General features: G+C 32.5%; 2 protein-coding genes across 4 annotated transcripts in view; one reads left to right on the forward strand and one right to left on the reverse strand.

The window, feature by feature from the left end:
* The first annotated feature begins 206 nt into the window (after positions 1 to 206).
* LOC110023405 lies at positions 207 to 9,153 on the forward strand. 2 transcript variants are annotated; one of them, XM_020722811.1, is made up of 12 exons: positions 207 to 863; positions 967 to 1,021; positions 1,106 to 1,205; positions 1,307 to 1,430; positions 2,039 to 2,065; positions 2,181 to 2,234; positions 2,332 to 2,480; positions 3,843 to 4,449; positions 5,497 to 5,611; positions 5,718 to 5,767; positions 7,360 to 7,500; positions 8,627 to 9,153. In XM_020722811.1, exons 1-12 carry the CDS (start codon positions 312 to 314, stop codon positions 8,894 to 8,896), a joined length of 2,244 nt encoding a protein of 747 aa, XP_020578470.1. In that variant the 5' UTR covers positions 207 to 311; the 3' UTR covers positions 8,897 to 9,153. The 2 variants fall into 2 exon arrangements, with proteins under 2 accessions (XP_020578470.1, XP_020578471.1); XM_020722812.1 differs by having other exon boundaries at positions 5,721 to 5,767.
* Positions 9,154 to 10,273: 1,120 nt separating this feature from the next.
* LOC110023364 (dolichyl-diphosphooligosaccharide--protein glycosyltransferase 48 kDa subunit) overlaps positions 10,274 to 20,268 on the reverse strand; it is a 26,088-nt gene continuing 16,093 nt past the window's right edge. For both annotated transcript variants that reach the window (XM_020722745.1, XM_020722744.1), the window contains 6 exons: positions 15,628 to 15,703; positions 13,055 to 13,126; positions 12,824 to 12,949; positions 12,585 to 12,689; positions 10,876 to 10,959; positions 10,274 to 10,661 (listed from right to left, as the gene is read on the reverse strand). In XM_020722745.1, coding sequence (XP_020578404.1) covers positions 10,614 to 10,661; positions 10,876 to 10,959; positions 12,585 to 12,689; positions 12,824 to 12,949; positions 13,055 to 13,126; positions 15,628 to 15,703 — 511 coding nt within the window. In that variant the 3' untranslated portion in view covers positions 10,274 to 10,613. The remainder of the gene's footprint in view (positions 10,662 to 10,875; positions 10,960 to 12,584; positions 12,690 to 12,823; positions 12,950 to 13,054; positions 13,127 to 15,627; positions 15,704 to 20,268) is intronic.

Below are 20,268 nucleotides of genomic sequence, written 5' to 3' on the forward strand. Positions count from 1 at the left end.
ATTCTAATAACATTTTATTTTTCACAAATATCATTGATGAAATATTCTTATCGAGAAATATTACAATCTGAACGTAGTTGTACGTTCGGAGTCTCACGACTTAATATTTTTTCCTCATTTCCGGCCCGATTCGGAATTAAGCTGAGAAAAACCGGACCGACCCGACCCGCACGCACAACTGCGGGGTATATACAAGTTATTGGCGCGAAAAACTTTCCTCCCGCTCTCTTGCGCTCACTTCAATTTTCGAGCCAACCACTGGAGCGTTTTCAAACCCTAGAGATCGATCTCTCTCACCCTTCATCCATTCCATGTCGATGAGTCAGCTTTCTAGCTTGGTAATGGAGAACTTCGACGAAGAGGACGAATTGGCCCTTCCCGCGCCGGAGAAACCATCTTCTTCTCCTTCCAAACCGAAGCTCAAGCGCCTCAAGAAGGCTGCAGTTACTTCACTTCCGCAGGCTTTGGGGATTCCTAGGGTTCCGGATGCGCCGACCATGCCGATCCCGGAATCCAGCGCGATTCGGACGGGTTCCTCCAATGCGACGGAGAATAAGGGTTTCGGCGAGGAAACGGGTCCGGCGCCGGAGCTCGATCCTTTATTTGTGTATCGGAGTGGTGAAGAGATGATGGGTGATCCGTGTGTGCAGGAGGTGAAGGTGAAGGAAGGCGGGGGCGGAAATGATGAAGAAGTAGTGGTGGTGAAGGAATCGGAGAAGGAAAAGAATGTGAAGAGGAAACTTAATTTGGAAGATGAAGAGGAAGATCCGAATATGAAGAAGAAAAAGGGAAAGTCTAGGAAGCTCAAAGATCCGAATGGGAAGCCGAAGGAATCTGTTCGGGAAAGGAAAAGGCTCGATAAGGTTTGCGAATAAATTTTGTCGTTTTTAATATTAATATATTGTTTTTCATGATATTGCACATTGAAAGATTGTGCTGCCTTAGTTGTGTTGAAATCTTTGACAGGAAAGGAAGGCAGAGTTGGAGCGCTTGCATGCTGAATCACAGCGGCTTCTGCGAGGTAAAAGAAAATAGCAATATTTAACCATTTCTAAGAATTGGAAGAAGTATTTATATGTAAAATGATTATGACATTTCGGTGCAGAAACCAGTAATGCATCGTTCAAGCCTGTGCAGCTCATGCAGAAGCCAATATCTTCAGTATTAAAGAAAATTCGTCTCAGGAAGCTAGAAATATTGAAAAGGTTTATCTGATATACAATTCTATTTCGCTATTGCAAAAAATGTTTATAAATTATCTTTGAATGTTCGGATTTGTTGAAATGGTTTTGTTTTTTTGTTGTAGTTCCAACATTCTTGGTTCGTTGCCTTTTGTTGAGGTTGCTGACTGTACTGCGGGGAGTGATTGTAAGGCAGGCCCTGTGAACGGACAAATCGACATAAAAGAGACTGATAGGAATGAATGTGTGGTAGGTCTTTGGATTATTTTTTCTTGTTTTATCATAAAAAAGGATTTTTTTTATGTGAAGTTTACATCTCATATAACACTAAAGAAATGTTGCATGATGATTCATAAAAACTTGCCTCAAACATTTAGGATAGTGCTACTACCGATGTTGATTGCCACATGTGCTACTTGATTTTGCCAACTTTGTTACTTTATAGTTTTGCATGAGTCAAGGACTTTGTATCTGTGGGGTGGATCTAGATTATCTATTCGAGACAAATCCTTTCATAAGATGGGCTGTGTTATTTTGAAGACTGCGGCCAAACTACCATTAAAAGGGGATGCATATGGTTTGTAAATGGAGTGTGTGTCCATATATATATATATATATACACACACCCTCTAAAGTGAGATGACACTCTTTTTTTCTCCGGAAATGAATCTTATTTTGGTATGTTCATAATTTAAATGCTAACATATGCAATAAAGCCTCCTTGCTTACTTTTGACTGTAAATTTGATCTAATAACTAACGTTCGATCTTTTGAATCCACATGTCTTATGCCTAATGCTTTCATGTATACCTTTTGTTTTATTTTGTAAAATTTCTGTTTATTGGGTTTTCTTGCAGATGGCCAATGTTCAGAATAACATGAAAGTACGGGATCAGACATTTTACAGCTAATTAATTTATCTTTGATATGTCTAAATAATTAATTTTATTGTTTATAAGATCTACGGATATAATGTGTTTCCTGTCTTTATAAGTGCAGGACCTTGATGTTGGCTCAGAAGGCACACAAAAGAATCCAACTAATGATACACAGGTATCCTTTTATGTTTAAAGTATGGAAATTTTGTATTACTTCTTCTATAGTTCTGTCAATGCAGGAACTACTGTTGTAAATGTAGCATTTACTGTAGGAAGACAAAGGTGGTTTTCAATTAAGCACTGGAGTTGATAACCTACTAAATCCTCAGAAAGATATTCCTTCATACCCACTTAACACTTGTTTAAATGTTGATGGTGGAGGCAAGGATGGTGGTGATGCCAGCTCTAGCGATTATGACGTGTAAGTGCAAGAAGCATGCTGTGCATCTTACCATTTTGAGTCATTTACATACCTACCAGCCAATTCCTATGTATTTACATATCTAGCACCTAAACTTTTTTTTTTTATTATTTACATTTATACCAACTAAATCTTTAATATCTCATAAAAGGTACCACCTTTTTAAACTTTTAAAAGGTGAATACACCTTTTCATGCATAGGAAAGGTGGTGTATATGTAAATATTAAAGTTTAGGTGTTAAATATGTAAATACATAGGAATTGAGTGGTATGTAGGTAAATCTTGCTATCATTTTTAATCAAATGAATGGTTAGCTGTGTTTGGTGGTTGCATTTTAGGAAGCCTCAGTTGGTTTTTATATGCTTTCTTTTAGAGATGGAGGAATGCTCAACACTTTATAATTCGCAGCCTATCTGAATTGTTAGGTCATCAAGAAAGCAAATTTCGTTTCATCTGAATTAGCAATGCATGTTCTCTCGTTTTGTTAACTCATTTGGGCTATAGTTCACCAGGTGTTGTTAATCTGTTTGGACAAATAAAGGTTTCATTGTTATTTATGTGGAGAAAGCATGCATCTGGAATAGGAGAACTAGTGGGCATAAGATATTCATCAACTGTGCTATTCAATCCCAAGTATTTAATTTTGATGTTCATATTGATAATGACGCAATCTTTCTAAATTATAATATCAAATTTGAAGCAATTCTCCCTTTCAACCTTTTCTTTTCATCCAACAATAGAAACGCTATCTTACTGAATCAATATTTAATCTTAGATTTTGATAAATTTGGTGTTAATTTAATTTTTTTTGTAAGCGTGACATTTTTTTATTGCATTTTACTAAAATCACACTTGAAGTCATTCCTATAAATTAAAATTAATTTCTGAAGTTCTAGATTCATATTTTTTTAGCATTTTTGTGTTTGAAGAATTGCATCAAATTTCAAGCATGATTCGATGAATAATTAGGCACCATATCAATCTTAACACTCAAAGTAGGCTACATCTCAATAAGGCAATTTGTTCAGTGATCCTCGACGCAAGACAAAATTATAAAATTTTCTACAATTTTTAAAGGCTGAAATGCAATTCGTTCTACAAATAACGTAAAAACCATCTAAATTTCTTTTGTATTTGGGCTTCTTTGTCCTATAAATGCTTTCTAGTTATTGCAGTGTAATTTCTGGCCAATATTGCGTTGCTTACAAATTGTTAGTTTGATCTTCCTTTGGATTCCCTTGATATTTAAAACATTTTACAGTAATTGTTGCGCATTTTTATCATTCTAAATAATACTTAAAGATATTTTCTGTTTCACCTAATTTATTATGATTTAAGATGCTTGATGGCATTTCATACAGTTCGACTTCGGAAGAAGAAAGTGACAAGGAAAACATCAGTCCTAGTATTCACAATGTTTTGAACAAGGACTCATCTCCTAAAGATGGCATAGCAAAAGCTTTTCTTGATGATGAGGCTGAAGAAGAAGATGATAGTGATTGTGATCTGTTGAGGTTTCAAGAAAACGAAGATGAAGATGAGACTGATGAACACGAAGAACTTGACGACCTGATTGCTACTGGCTATGAGGAGGCTCCAATAGACCAAGAGAAACGCAACGAACTTCATCAGAAGTGGCTCGAGCAACAAGATGCTGCTGAAACTGACAATGTTCTCCAAAGGATAAAATCTGGTCGTGAAGGACTCGGAAAACCAGCATTAATTCATGGTGGTGATTATGATAATTATGATAGAAGTGATAATGATGTTGATGAAGGCAATGACGATAATGATGGTGGTGATGAAGCGTTGTATAAGAATCATCCCATAGATACGTCTCATCAAAGCTTGAAAAAGGCCAAACAAATGATTTCTCACATGTTTACTGATGCTAATGATGTTTATTTACCATCAGATGATGAAGAGACGGAAAAGAATCTTATTCGTCATCATATTCTCAAGCATCATGTAAGTAACTCTGTGAAAGTTTAGGGGTCATTTGAGAAAACTTTTGTTATTTATTTATTCATTTATTTTTATTTATTTATATTTTGATTTAAAACAAAACATGATTGACATATTAATTAAACTATAGTTATTTTTAAAAACACTCAAAAACTTACTAGTTGTTTTAAGTGTTTTAAAAAACTTGTTATTATGTTTTTAGAAACAAAAAATAAAACATTGTAAAAACAAATTAAACAAACATGTTTTTAAAAACAAAAATAGAATTTAAAAAAAACAAAAACCTAAATTGATCCTCAACAAGCTCTTTCTTTCCTAACCATGCTACTGTTGCAGTTTGAATGAGATGCTCTTCTCTTCCCCTTTTGATAACTATTCATGGATATTCTGGCAACTTGAAGTAGTAGAATTGGCTAGCTCTTTGCTTAATTTTCTATTTTTGACTTGGAATCCTCAATATTTGCATTTATGAATTTTTTAGGCAGTATAACTTTAAATTCCTGTATCATATGTCAAGTAAATTTCAATCTATGCAATTAGTTTAGTTGTAATGTTCACATTTGTATGCATATTGTTGGCCTGTGTGTAATTTGAATTCGTTTTGAAGTTTAATGAAATTTTTCAAAATTAATTTTATTATTTTATTTGAATTATTTTCACTTTGCCACGGGTATTATGACCTGCTACTTGTTTATATCTGTAGTTTATTCTAATTAAACCAAGCTATGAAGCCTTTTATAACTATAAGACCACCTAATGATTTGTTCTAGCAGAAAATTGGAATTTTGGTCGTGGGGTTGATTTAACTTCATTCATGCCGATTAAATGAGGACAATATATCCAGGAATGCAGTTGTGTGTATGCTTCTGCTAGTTCACTTAACTTACATTCTTATGATAAATAAGAAAATACATGGTCATCACTGTTAGCTAGTTATTGAAGTTCTAGTTAAGAAACCAGACCAAAAAAAAATGAAAACTTAATAATAAGCATAATTTTGACAGAAAATATGGTATTTAAATTACAATAATTTTGCCTATTCAAATTCAGGAGGAACCTTCCTTGATATCTCCGGTGGAAGATGAAAGTTCTCGAGAATTTTTTGGTCTGATAAAGAAGTTGAACATTGCCCCAAGTACCAAGAAGAGAGCGAAAGCTTCAGCACGTAAGCAAACCTTATCTCTCTCTCTCTCTCTTTCTCTTTGTGTGTGTGTTTTCACTTTAACAATGATTGAAAATTCTTTATTAATTTTTAATCGCTTGCCCTCCAGCAGCTCTTTTTGATTCTCTTATTTTGTCCGGAAGCAGCAATAGTTCAAAGGTAAGCTATAAAGTGGTTGATAATTCTTTGCTTTTTATGCCCCATCTTTTTTGTATACAATTGTTGAATTTGATAGAAGTTAGTAAAGTAGCTTATTTATTATTTTGGAAAGTCCATGATGATATTTTCATTTAGTTCTAATAAATTAAGATCATTTTTTTATACAATAAGCCCAAGTCTTTTGAGGTCTATCTCTGCCTTTCTTAACATAAGTCGAATCTAAAACGTCTATTCTCCTAATCGGATCATCAGATAGTCGACGTTTAATGTGACTAAATCATCTAAGAAGACTCTCTAATTTTGTCCGTCACTGGAGCTACACCAATCCTATCACGTAGATATTCATTTTGCATTTTGTCTCTAAGTGTAAAGCCACTAATCCACCTAATCATTCTCATCCGACAACGCTTAATTTAGTATTATGCTTCTCTTATAAAGGCCAACAACATTGAAGGTCTCACCACCATCTTATTTTCCTTTCAGTCTGAGCGGTACTTTTCTATCACACAAAAGGCCCGAAGCATTCCTCCACTTCAACCAACCAACTTGAATTCTATTATTAACATCCTCATCTATATCAATCTATATCTATATCACCATCGCTTTGAACAACAGACCTGTGATATCTAAATCGCTCACACCTTTTAATTATTTGATCACCCAAAGTTACATTTATGTCACTAGAGCTACTACTACTAAAATTACATTCCATGTATTTAGTTTTAGATCTACTCAAATGAAAGCATTTAGATTCCAATGTAGACCTCCATAATTCAAGTTTTTTCTGGGCTTTTTCTCTTGTCTTATCCAATAGGACATCATCAGCAAAAAGCATACACCAAGGTACTTCCTCCTGTAAATGTCCAGTAAGATCATCCATAACTAAAGCAAAAAGATATGGGCTTTCATCCATAACCTGGTTTAATCCAACAGAATTAGGAAAATAATTGGTCAATCTTCCTTCAGTTCGAACACAAGTTCCAGCTCTAGTATATATATCTTTAATGACTTGAATATAAGTCATATGAACACCTTTCTTCTCAAGAACTCTCCAGAACTCTCCAAAACTCTCCAAAGAATATCCCTTGGGGCCTTATCGTAAGCTTTTTTTAAATCAATAAAAATCAAATTTAGATTATTCTTATTATCCCTGAACTTCTTCATCAAACCTCAATAAAAGTATAGCTTTTTCTAATATAGCAATTTATTTTTGCTATGTTAGGGTTAAAAAAGGAAATAAGTCTAGCCTTTGATAACTTGAAAGTATCAACTGGGCAGTGAAATAGGGTTTAAAACTTTCTTATATGGGACATTTACATACATAACTCGCAATTCTTATATATTTACATACTAACATATATAACATTCAAATCTTTGACATCACATCAAAAGTACTACTATACTAACTTTTTAAAAGTGAAATTTACATTTTCTTGCTTAGGTTTTTAATACCAAGGTGTGAAAAAATATCAAACTTTAGGTGTTAGATCCAACACTAGTTCTTTTAACTCTACTTAGTTCTCAAAATGGGTTTCTGTTGTCTGATACTATATGCTTATTCTGAGTATCATTCTTACTATTTGCTTTTGCAGTCTTCTTTTCTCAATCGAACGAATAGTTTGCTTTCGACATCATATAAACAACGATCCATTTCTGTCAAGGCATTCATTTTTGGTCGTGATGACAGCAATAGCAAGAGCAATATTTCAACATCTGAGATCCCTTCAGAGACGGTAAAATATCATTACTTTTGTATACAGTGTCCATTGATATTTTCTTTTTATTTTTTTTCAAAAACACAATGTTTTTTGTTTTCTGGCAAATATGCAAGCATAATGTCACCATAAATATTCGTTGAAAACACTTAGCCATTTCGTACTATATTAAAATATTGAAAGATTCACATACAAACCACTCAAATTTTATGTATTTACATATCTAACTCCTAAACTTCAATTTTTACATATATGCCATCCAACCTTTGCATGAACAAGTGCATTTCACATTTTAAAATTTAAAATAATGGTACATTTAATGTGAGATGAAAGATTCAGATGATATAAATGTAAAAAAGTAATGTTTAGCTTTAGATATGTAAATACATAGGAATTGTGTTGTGTGTATGTAAATGGCCAAAAAATATTAAACATGATGGAGATCACACTAGCGCCAAGGTTCACAAATGCAACATAGGATGGGTTGCAAAATAAAAAGCATTAATAGCTATAATTTTTAGGCTACCAATTTTTCTTTAGTAAATATTAATCAACGTCGATGCAAAAATATCACACACACTTATGTCATTATAAACTATTGTACAATAATCATTAAAATTGGAAATCTCATAATGAAATTGAATAATGATCAAGATTTCCGCTGTAGAAATGAACTAAACATGTATGAAATTTTAGAAAACTTGAATCACATGTATATCAATTATGAAGCAAATTAATAGAAAGATCTATGGTATGAATCACCAAATTGAAAATTCATATCAAATGCTGATGTACATCGATATTCAAGTCGTCTCATGAAAGTTGTCAATAAGATCTGCAGAATTCTCAAGGAATCCAATTTTTTAGAGAGATTATACAATAACCTAAGTTTGGTAAATTTGCCTACATGCCTCACAATTCTTATATATTTACAAAAATTCAATGAGTTGAGTTAAAAATCTTGCAGCAGTGATCCAGTTTCAACAATATAATCAAAATAATAGATGAAGATGCATGCATCTCATTGTTCACTTGTTTAGTGATGACAGCATGGCACGTTATTATCTCTATTTTACTTGCAAAATTTTATTTTACATCCCTAATATGCTAAAATTTTAATATTTTCTCTATTTTGGGCTTTTAGGCTGAAAAAGAAGGTATATCTGCAAAGAATTCCAGGAAAGATAGGTTGAGTTCGCAAGTGAAATCATCTGTAGCTAAAGGAACGGTGCAGGCAGGATCAGAGACCGGTTCTTCTCTTTTTAACATCTTACGGCGATCTTCCATTCAGTACGATAAAGAGGTGGAGCGCAAACAATCTCTCAGCAGTCGTGTCGTTATTGAAAGTGAAGCTGCTCACAAATTTTCTGCTTTCAAATTGAGGAGAAATTCAAAGATGGACTCCAGAACTTGATCCTTCTTAAGGTTAAGTTGTGTTAAATCTTGTAAAGTGTCAAAATAGTCCCCCCTGACTGCAACTATCACCTAAATGGATCATTTTAATCCCAGAGTTTATAAAAATATTAATTTAATTTTTAATAGTGGGCTACAAGAACTATTTCAAAATGTACACTTTTGTAAATTCTGGGATTAAAATGAGGTCTTTCAAAGATTCAAGGGATTATTTTGATATTTTTCCTTTTTTTTATTTGTTATTTAAACATGATTATCAGGGCAAAACTATTTTAAAAAAAAGATTGATTTCTAAAGAACAATGAGAGTAATGATGCAAAAAATAAAAATAAGAATTTTACAAACGCTTTTAATATGCATCAGAAGAATTTTCGTATTGTGTGTTTCTGTACGTTTATTCGTGCTTTAGAAAGAAAAATGGCTCGCACCGGGCATCATTTTCTTATAACAAAACCCAAGTGTGAAAAACAAATTTGCAGTAGAAAGTTTTGATTTTAAGCTTGTTTGATCAGTTGAGCAAGCTGAAAAAAAAAGAAACATATTGACAAAATTAAAGTTATAATACTTGTGTTGCTTTACTGACAATAACTATGGTTTCAATGAAAAAGGATGAATTTTATTCGAAGCTCATCGATACGTTTTTTCCTGAAAATGGTGAGCTATGACTTTATTTTTTATAAGATAATACTTAATTTTAAACCATAATTTCTTAATTGTTGAAGGCGAGCCTCCATTGTTTTAAATGGAGAAGCGGAGATTTAAAATGCTCTGGATAAGAATTATGGCCTTGATTTACCCTTCATTCTGTTTGAATGTTTTTATTCTTGTTCGTGCTAAATGTTAATTTGAATCCGAAAGCATTACTTTAGCCCTGACGAAGTTAAAATTGTAGGTCGCCAAAATAAAACGTTAAAACGACGGAAGAATCATTGCAACGTGCAAAGGTACAAAACAAAGTTGAAAATTCCTTTGGAGCGATGGATTGGGAAGATGTTAATACTCGTTTATTCAAAAAAAAATTTAAAATTAAATAAAATATATTTAATTGTTATATTTATTTAACAAAATTATTATAATTATGATAAAAATCTATGGTATCATGATCTAAAATATAAACACAAAATCCCATAATGTTTATGTACTCGCATCCAGCCTGAATCAATAACTCTCACTACACAAACATGAAACTAAATTTTGAGGTCCTTTCAAAGATATGGAAGAATTTTCTAAATAGCATGTCATCCAAAAACTAATATAAACTTCAAAAAAGTAACCTGTTAAAACAAACTCTCAAAAGAATCAAATGCAGATTTTTTTTGGAAATCGAATCAAATGGTCAGGAGACGGTGATTCCACATGCACGGTTCAACTGTAGAATATGCACCGCTCATTTAATAGATATTGGAATTAATACGAGCTTCCACATTGATTGAGGTGTGGGCTAGAAGTAAAATGAGAATTGTTGGAGCAGGAAATTCATTCATAAGACTTAAAAAAAGATGACGATGTTAATTTTGCCGACACTCCAGAACAGAGGTCTTCCGGATTTACTGAGAAACTGCTAAATAAGTTTTTTTAAGTCTAGACTTCTCCAAAATTTTATCAAAAAAGAGCTTAAGCCAACACGTATAGCATTCAATTTAAACGGTACCAAACTACTCATCACCTCATGGTCAATTGGAAATCGGCCGCATCACATTCCTTAGGCCTGAAGGAACTTATTTATTGTAGAGGTAAACAATTGTGAAAATGAAGAATCCAGCCATCTGCAAGGAAAAATACTCACTCATAAATCACCATTAAAAAAGAAAAATTATATCAACCAATAGTTTACTAAAATTTTATGCAAGAAAAAAATTTAATGTGTTGACTGAGAGGGGCTTCTGATATTCCTGCTTGATGGAAATCATAGTTCCCATACAAAGTAAAGGCTGATGAATTTATGAAAATGAGATGAACTTAAATTCAGAGTGCACTTACAGTTGAAAATGATGCTCCATAGTAAGGGAAGGCAGCTGGGATAAATCTCTCATATTCATTGTGTCTAAATGGCCGGACCGGGATCTGAAGCATCGGTTATTTGAATAATTTTTTTAAAAAAATAGTAAAGTGAAAATTAAGCGTCTCATGCGTAAATGACATATTTGCAAACGAACATCTACAGGTGCAAAACAAAATAAAAGTTGACAGCATGTCATATTAAGTCAGAACAAGAAGGATCATAAAGCCTACTAGAATAACTCTAATAGTAATCATTATAAAAACATGAAACTACCTACCTAAACTGATAAAGAATAGAAAGCTGCCCTTTCTATGGGTTTTGAAATCCTGGTCTGAGCTCTTTCTTGATGGAAACCAAGTGAAAATTAGGGGATAGATACATAATCAGATTTTATCCTATTAATAAATTTTATTTAGATATCAGGTCAAGACTTTTAATAGGCACACACAAATAAGTAAATAAATTATATTATCAATTATGTCACTCCCTGCAAGCTATCCATCAATGACATTTCATGACAACCCAGAACTAAAATCTATATAGAAAATTCAATTTTATTGTAGTTTTATAAAGCTCGCCATTATATCATCATCATTTTCTATAATTGCATAATACTCCTGATAGTCTTTTCATTTTAAACGCCCAATTTGAAATCCATAAATAATGCCATCCATCACACAGATTTTAGGGGATAGATACATAATCAGATTTTATCCTATTAGACTTTCAATAGGCACAAACACAAATAAATAACTAAATAATATTACCAATTATGTCACTCCCTGCAAGCTATCCATCAATGACATTTCATGATAAACCAGAACTAAAATCTATATAGAAAATTCAATTTTATTGTAGTTTTATAATTGCCTTTATATCATCATCATTTTCTATAATTGCATAATACTCTTGATAGTTTTTTCATTTTAAACGCCCAATTTTAAATCCATAAATAATGCCATCCATCACACAAAGGTACATTTTATCTTCTACAAAATAAATCAAATCAATTTACACGCCCACTAAAATCTTATGTGATGTTCTTCGTTCTACCATTCTTAAGCTCTCATCTTGTTAAAATTTTGTAGTTCATTTAATATTTTTACTAGCTTTATGTCTGTTCCCACTTTGTGGGATAAAGGTTTGTCGTTGTTGTATGTCTGTTCCAACTAATACTAAAATGTTAAAATAAATTCAGATGAGTAATGAAACAATTCAAATAAATTGGCCATCATAAGCAACCATAAAATACCTGCAATATAATGGAACCATAGCTTTTTTGTTAAATGTTGTAGCAATTCTACATTAAGCAGCAACATGTATATTATGTTTAGATATCATGATTAAAAAAGCATTTGATCCAAAACATGCCCACATAATCTTCATTGCATTGAAACACTAAAACCTATTTCATTTGCATGAAAAATGGCTCTGATTTTAAAAAGCACTGACCATTATCCTTCCATTTGATAAATGGTTTTTGTTGGGCATCGACTATACCAACAGTTTAGGCGGCTGGAAAATATTCATGCTTTCTTGGGTAATAGAGAACAGTACTATCAATCAGGCTCTTGAAGTAAACATAAAAATAGAATATAAACATAGTTTTTTTTAGTGTTATAAATTCAATAATTCACAAAAGATAATAAAAATATCCAAAAAACAAGATTAAGCTGGTATTACTTGCCTGCTTTGAAAGAGATAAGCTTGTGTACCCCAATCTGTGATACTCCACCTTAAACTGGAAGACGCCATAAACATCCGGAACCTTGAATGATGTAAAATAAAGTCCCTGCAAAACAGTATATCATTAACTCCAACATAGGTAAATGAAATAGTTTCCAGCACAGTCCTTCCCTCTCGTACAAGTGAGGGTCCACACAAGAAAGAAACAAGAAGAAAGAAAAAATCAGCTCCAGATTGTACCTTTAGGTCAGTGGACAAAGTTTTCAATACGTAAGGGCTCATCATATAGAATTGAACCTGAACATCATCTGCCACATATGGTTTCCAGGAGGCTCCAGACCATTCGTAGATTTCAACAGAATATTCCTTTCGCCATTCAAAATATAAATATAACTTTTAATTCAAGTGCATCCCCAGCTAGGAATTTAAAACTTAACACGTACACTGCTCAAATAATTGATTATTAATTACCAGATCATCATTGATACGGTACATTGCAGGTTCAGACATCTCTGCTGCTCTGCGATGAGTAACATTTACAGCCTGTATGGAACGAAAAAACATATCCTCAATGATAAATGAAGGCATTCTGAATAAAGAAATTTGCATACTATACAATTCTTTTGTATTACATATCTAACACCTAAAGTTTGACATGTATATTTATAACAATTTGAAAAAACTATGCATGAAAAGGTGTACTTCATTTTTAAAATGTTAGTGATAGTGAGATTTGTCATGAGATGTCAAAGATTTGAGTGGTATGTGCTACGTCTATGCCTAGTCTAAGGGAAAGTTTGTCTTTTGCATGCATTAGGGCAATTTAGTCTTTTATTATTATTGTTGTTGGGTACAAATAGACTTATTAAATGTAGGGTTGGGTTTATGCATGAGATTGAGTTGTGAGTCTTAGGCGACTTCTGTGAAAACCGTGCCAATTTTTGCTCCATATCATACTAGATTGGTATCAGAGCATGATTTTGGGGAGATCATCATGGAATTGTTGTTGGTAGCTGAGAAGCATCAACAAGATCCCTTCTTGACAGAATCTCGCGATACAGTTAGACTCCCGTACCTTCGTGACCAAACACTACGATATCGTGGTGTTCGGCGAGAGGAAGGCGACGGGATCACATTTTCTGCGATCAATGAGCCTGCAGGGGAGCAACCGAGATTGTGGCTTACGACGAAGTCTTGCTGCGAAAGCAACGGAATCACGGCTTATATGACGCATTCTCGCTCGGAAGGTGAGAGGATCTCAGCAATGACGGGCTCGCGACTCCTCGAAGAAGGCAACGATGAGCTCATGACTCATAGAAGAAGGCTTTGACACAAAGGATCGCATCTTACTAAGATCTGAAACACCTTCGTAACGGAACCCTGCGATACAATCGCGCTCCGAGTTTCATGAGAAAAATACGAGGTCGCAGAGGGTCATAGCTTGATGTGAAAGAGGCGACGAGAAGGATCGTAGCTTATCAAAACTCGAAACTAGCGCCTTTCAGCTTGAAGGGAAGGCTACGAAGGAAACATGTCTTCCGACTTCCGTGAAGACTGACGAAATTGACAAAATCTCAACATACAGATTGGGTGCTAAACGTGATGAAATGACAATATTCACAAAACACTCCCGATTGGAGCTAAACGTGAAGAATCACGGTATACAGAGACTCGAAACTCACTAGACTTTTGATGTGTGCTATGGGATCGCGGCTTACAGTGCCAATAGCAACGTCGAGGTCTCTTCCTTCCAACCCGTGACTATACTATGAGATACAATTTTTTCTTATTCCTTTGCTAGATCATAATTTTGACGGCACCGTTCATCGCGATTTTGACTATCTGAGAAATCCTCTACAACATTTCAACATATAGGTGCTTCCAAATTTTATGATAAAAAAAAATTATGAAAAGAATGGCAATCAAGAAAAAGTAGATGACTTGGAGAAAAAATTAAAGAAAGATATGAGTCAAATAAAATCTAAGATGGAAGAAAGATATGTCACCATAGAAAATAGATTTTCTTCCATAAAGAGCTGGATGGAGAACGGATTCGAAAGCATAAGAGATATGCAAGAAATGATGAAGAAGATAATGGAGATTCACACAAAACCGGCTCCGCCCGCCACTAGGTCGAAAGACGATGTCGAGACGTGCTCCAACAGAAACAACCAAAATGGTTGCCACGACATGATGACAACATCACAGCTTTAGGTGGATTGGGAACTGTGGTATCAATCAAGGAAAACCGAAGCAGATTTAGGCGACAACACTATGAAAAAATAATATGACATTCAGATAGCTTGGACAAACAAAAGCAAATTGAATCAAAGTTGACAGAGATGGAAGAGACACGTGACACGGAGTTGACAGAGATTTTGGTGATCGGTAAGAAACGAGATGAGTTATTTGGGGTTGTGATATTCTCTAAGATTGATTGGAAATCAGACCACCAACTGATTCAGATGCGGCCAAAGGATGTGAACAAGACTACATTTCACACTCTCGTGAGTCTATATAAATTCTTGATTAAATGGAAAAGATAGTCAGATAATGGCACCACGTGGAAGCCGCCTTACTTGATCAAGTAATAGTCTAACTTTTTCCCCACCTTTAGGACAAAGTGTCTTTTGTTTGGGGGGGGTAGTTTATGGTCAAATTTGTCTTTTGTATATCTAAGGGCAATTTAGTCTTTTATTATTATTATTGTTGGGAATAAATAGACCTAATATGTTTCGGAGTAGGTTTATGCATGAGATTGAGTTGTGAGTTTTGGGTTTAGGCTTTGGGAGATTTCCTACCTCTCGAACTATAGGTGTTTATCTTTTGTATTCGTGTGAAAATTTTGGGTTATTGCAATAAAAAATCTGTTTTCCCCTAATTTTTGTGGATAATCTTTTTTATTTTTGCTCTGAATCGTACCAGTATGTTTTATGTATGTAAATATGAAAGTTGTGTCAGATATGTAGATATATAAAAATTGTGTAGTAAATGCCCCAATTAAGGAAGTGTCAGGCCTATAGAATAGTAAAAAACAGATTCACCTTTAGATGACCCCTCTCATGAAAGACCCATTTGCTGATTTCTGTCACGAATTGCTCATTGCCAGACTTTATATGCCTGCAACATCAAATTTATTTATAGCCCAGAATCCAGCAATTGATTTACAAACCTAAGAAAATGTAATATCGTTGCTTAAAGCAGCTAAGTTTGATTTGCATCTAAAGGTTAATATAGAATCACCAAATAGGTCTGCATTGAGTAATTCATCAGCATAGATGATGTCATTCTCTCAGCAAAAGCTATGTGCAACAATAGTAAATGAAATCGTTCATAACAAAAAATAAGGTCTACCTTATTTATTGTGTGATAAAAGAATAACATGGAGGCCTAAAAATAAAATTTATAAAACCTCAACAAGACAAACAATGCATGGATCCAAATGATTGTTGTAAGAAAACCATAGATATCTAAAATGAGAACGGTAGAAATAATAATTTTAAGATTAATGCAGGGCCAAGCAAGAAAGAATAAATTAAAAAATAATTATATCAAAGGAAGGTTGGAATGACATCTATTAAAAGTAAAATAATTGAAAATACATATAAGCGCTTTGAAAATGTACAACGAAGAGAATAAAATATGCCTATTACAATTTTTGATGAAATTAGTATTAGAAATTTGGAGAAAAAGAAGTTGACCAAAGATTACATGACAGAAGTTGTTTGAAATGATTTACACAAAAATAGGCTTAAAATCTTATTCACACTTAATAAGATATATGAAAAATAAAATTTCACAGAGTCATGATACCAACCCAAAATAGTTGGGAAAAGACTAATGAACTTGATGATGATCATGATGAAGGTGATCTCCCCATGCTGGTTATCATAAAATTCAATATTTCTCCATGACTTCTATAGCTTAAGTGAAAAAAAAGGTTTTCACTTGGCGATCACATGTTCGCTCGAGGTTAAAAGCATGAACTTTAATAGATTCCAACATTTTTATGAAAATAATTAGAAATCGATATAGGTATTAAATTTTATCAACTTCTTCAAATCTCTTAGTTAAGAAAAGTAGAGGTGGATCTAAAAAAAGCCAAAGCATGTTGTATAATGAATTATCTTAATTTATTAGAATTAAATGAAAATATTACACTCAATAGGACACAACGGAGAAAAAGGATTCATATAGCCGATCCCACTTAGTGGGATAAAGACTTGTTGTTGTTGCTATCGCCGCCTTCAAATCTCTTTAAAGTCATCATTTAATACTCACAAAATAAGTGAAAAGATATCATTATCTATTAATAAATGTTTTTCTCTGTAAGAAACCTAATGAGCGCATAAATGCATGTCCTGTGAAAATAGCAATATTCTATTATCTCATTTTCAATTTTAAACAGATTACAAGCTCACATCAAGAGTTATGGGTAAGAAAATTTCAAGAATTAAAAGTATAAGGAAATGCATGTTAAGGTGATAACTACAATTGTGAAACCATCCATCAAGCATTATTGATGTAAAACGGCTTAGGAATAAATTTTTATAATGACGTAGTGTGGTATAATTTAATTTATTCTATAAATTGAGGGTTCAGAAATCACAGACTACCAATTAAGTCAATAAATTATTTATTTAAATTAACTAAGCAATGTTCCAAAACTAATTAATAACAAGCTGACTGAAAATAATCTTAAAAATTTACTAAGAAATTGGAAGAACACAATATCAAAAAGCGACCTGAAGTGATTTTTTATAAATTAGATTTTCGTTGTGTTACTTTTTTATTGAAATTAAGCACATTAAATAAGTCAATGTCAAAAAAATTAGATTAAAACATAGAATAAAAAAAATACCAAAGCAAGAAAAAATCTTGCCTCATATTGAAATTAGGCAATTGCGCATAAAAGTTGCACTCACAAGATTAAAATCATAAAAAGGAATTTAATTCATGTCAAAAGATCTCATATACATTTATCACATCAATCATTTTTGGATTCCCATAAAATAAGCTAATAGATAAGGTTAACATAAGAACAAGCTTAGTAACAATTTGAATTTGAATCAACTATTTATGTGCCATACAAATAATTAGAATCAAAATCTATAGTATCTATAGTTACATCATCATGTCAACAGCATTAAACATTAATTTTACCAATAAAAATATTTAATTGATAACGCAACTTGAACAAAACAGGAAAAATTAAGACTCTAGAAGACAGCTATACAATATGAGATTCATAATTGCATTCCTATATTCAATAGAATGATCTTAGAAATTTTCGAAGGGAGCAAAGATTTCAAAGATTTCTTTTAAAAATATAATTTAGGAACTCAAAACAAGCAACGCCATCAAAGATTGATATGAAATATGGATCCAAAAGAGTAATATTTGTCACTTGGTGATTATATAGATTAAATGCATAATCAATTCAAGGATTATAAAGAAGAAAAAAATGTAACCTGGTAATTTGCAAGGTTTATTGGTCTTACAAAAAAAGTTATTTCATTGCTATCATTTGTTTCACTAGAGAACTAAAAGAGAACTAGGGGACAAAATAAGCTACAATTCAGCAAAACGATAAAATGAGATTTTATGCATAATCTTAGAATCTTAAATTATTCTCTTATTAAGATTATTGCATAAATTTAAATTCCAAAAGAGTACCCATACAGCTTATTTAAAGCATAAGAAAAATACATTAATACAATGATCACTGAACGTTGAAGTTGAATCAATTAAAGTAAGCAGTTTATGAATTTTTTAATATGTTTTATATGCCATAATTGATTTAAAACTACAATCTAAATTTATATTTAACGTTGATGATATTAAAAATATGCTTATATTTAACGTTAATGATATTAACAGTCAGATTTAGGGATCGAAATAATTTTTGTTTGAGATCAAGCTTATATCTTGAAATAAAATTTAATCAGCCATATCTAATATGGTTGATGGATTACTAAGCAATCCAAAAAATGCAACTTTTAAAGAATTGTTAGTTGAAATAGTACATATGATGTATGATCAAGCTGAAGTTAACTTCATTTTTGGTTCTTTGTATTTCAATTTCTTACTTGATAAAATTAACATTACAAAAGAAGTTAGAATGCATTAATATTTAAAAAAAATGTTAAAAAAATACTTTGAAAATAAACTAAAATATAGTTATAATAAATCCTAAAGCTACATAATTCATCATGCGAAGGGCCATCTGCAAGAGTGTTAAATGAGAAAAGTTCGAGGTCAAGAATTCATTACTTACAAAAACATGCCTCTTCCACGGATTCATATACAAAAGAAAAAAAAAAAAAAGCATAGCATGTGGATTGAGCCCGGACAGCCCGGACATCAATCGGCAATCCCTAAGTGAATTTTTTGTGCTTGTTATTATAATTATCTATTTTTTCTATATAGTTGTATGCAAAAATAAAAACAATTGAAATTAAGAAAGGCTACAGGGGTAACTTGCCCCATAATTGAATGAAATAATCAATTTGTAGTGGTATGAATTTTCAAAAAACGTTCTAAATTAAAACAAGAAAATATTTATAATTTTATGAATTCTCTTCTAGGGACAAAAAAAAACCCAAAAATTACACCTTACAATGAAACAAATTTGATGAAATGACATCAATATGGAACATCATGAATTCATGATGCCTAAAATTTATGAGTCATAAATGCTCCTAGCAACTCCAAAAGATATTTGGGATACTATCAAATAGACACTCAAAAGCCAAAGATATTGCTCTCGTCAATGAAATCAAAACTGAGATCTCAACAACCGAACAAGGAAATCATTGTCATTAAATACTTTAGAATAATGAGAGACTATTGTCTTGACTAGATTATTGCCAATATCTCAAACATATGATGATTCTCAGATAATTTATAAAAAGAGAAGGGGGGTTTTTGAATTTTTGCAGAATTCAATCAAATTTTTGTTCAAATTTTAAGTAGAGAAATCCTACCATCACTGAATAAAGTCTTCTCACTCATATGAGCTTAAAAAGAAAGACAACCATTAATTGGTAATGAAGTCATCTGTAATTAATGGACAAAACTATCTCTGCAACATTGGCTATGATACACATCAAACCTAAAAAAAAAGATCAAAGAACATTAACTTTGCAACCAACAAAAGAAAGGTATCCTTCCCAAGGCAATGCCCATGATCATCAATAATACTGCACTCGATTATCAGTCTTATTCTTCCTACTTTTATTGTTATGATAAAAAGTTCTTCCTACTTTTATTGCTATGATAAAAAGTCAATTTAATGTTAAGATCAATATGCTCCACACAGACAATTAGGGCTGTCAAAACGGCTCGTTGTTCGCGAACAGCTCGTGTTTGGCTCGTTAAGAAGCTCGTTTTCGGCTCATTAATTTCGTTCGATAAGTTAGCAAGCTGAACACGAACTAAGATGTATTCGTTCGTGTTCGGCTCGTTTTGGCTCGAAATACTACTCATCAAGTTTATATATATATATATATATATATATATATGTATATATATATATACGTCAATATACATATGCATATGTATGCGTACATATACATATGCATATGTATGCGTCAATATACATATCCATATGCGTACATATATGTATGCGTACATATATGTATACATATGCGTACATATGTATATATATATATATATATATATAT

This window comes from Phalaenopsis equestris, unplaced genomic scaffold, assembly GCF_001263595.1.
Source record: "Phalaenopsis equestris unplaced genomic scaffold, ASM126359v1 Scaffold000224, whole genome shotgun sequence".
Lineage (NCBI taxonomy): Eukaryota > Viridiplantae > Streptophyta > Magnoliopsida > Asparagales > Orchidaceae > Phalaenopsis > Phalaenopsis equestris.

What these genes read in the sequence shown, in the direction of transcription:
- LOC110023405 (XM_020722811.1), top strand. Translation starts at nt 312, where the DNA reads ATGTCGATGAGTCAGCTTTCTAGCTTGGTAATGGAGAACTTCGACGAA. An exon ending in CTGATAGGAATGAATGTGTG is followed by an intron (nt 1,431 to 2,038) that starts GTAGGTCTTTGG and finishes GTTTTCTTGCAG; the next exon opens with ATGGCCAATGTTCAGAATAA. An exon ending in GAGAGCGAAAGCTTCAGCAC is followed by an intron (nt 5,612 to 5,717) that starts GTAAGCAAACCT and finishes CTTGCCCTCCAG; the next exon opens with CAGCTCTTTTTGATTCTCTT.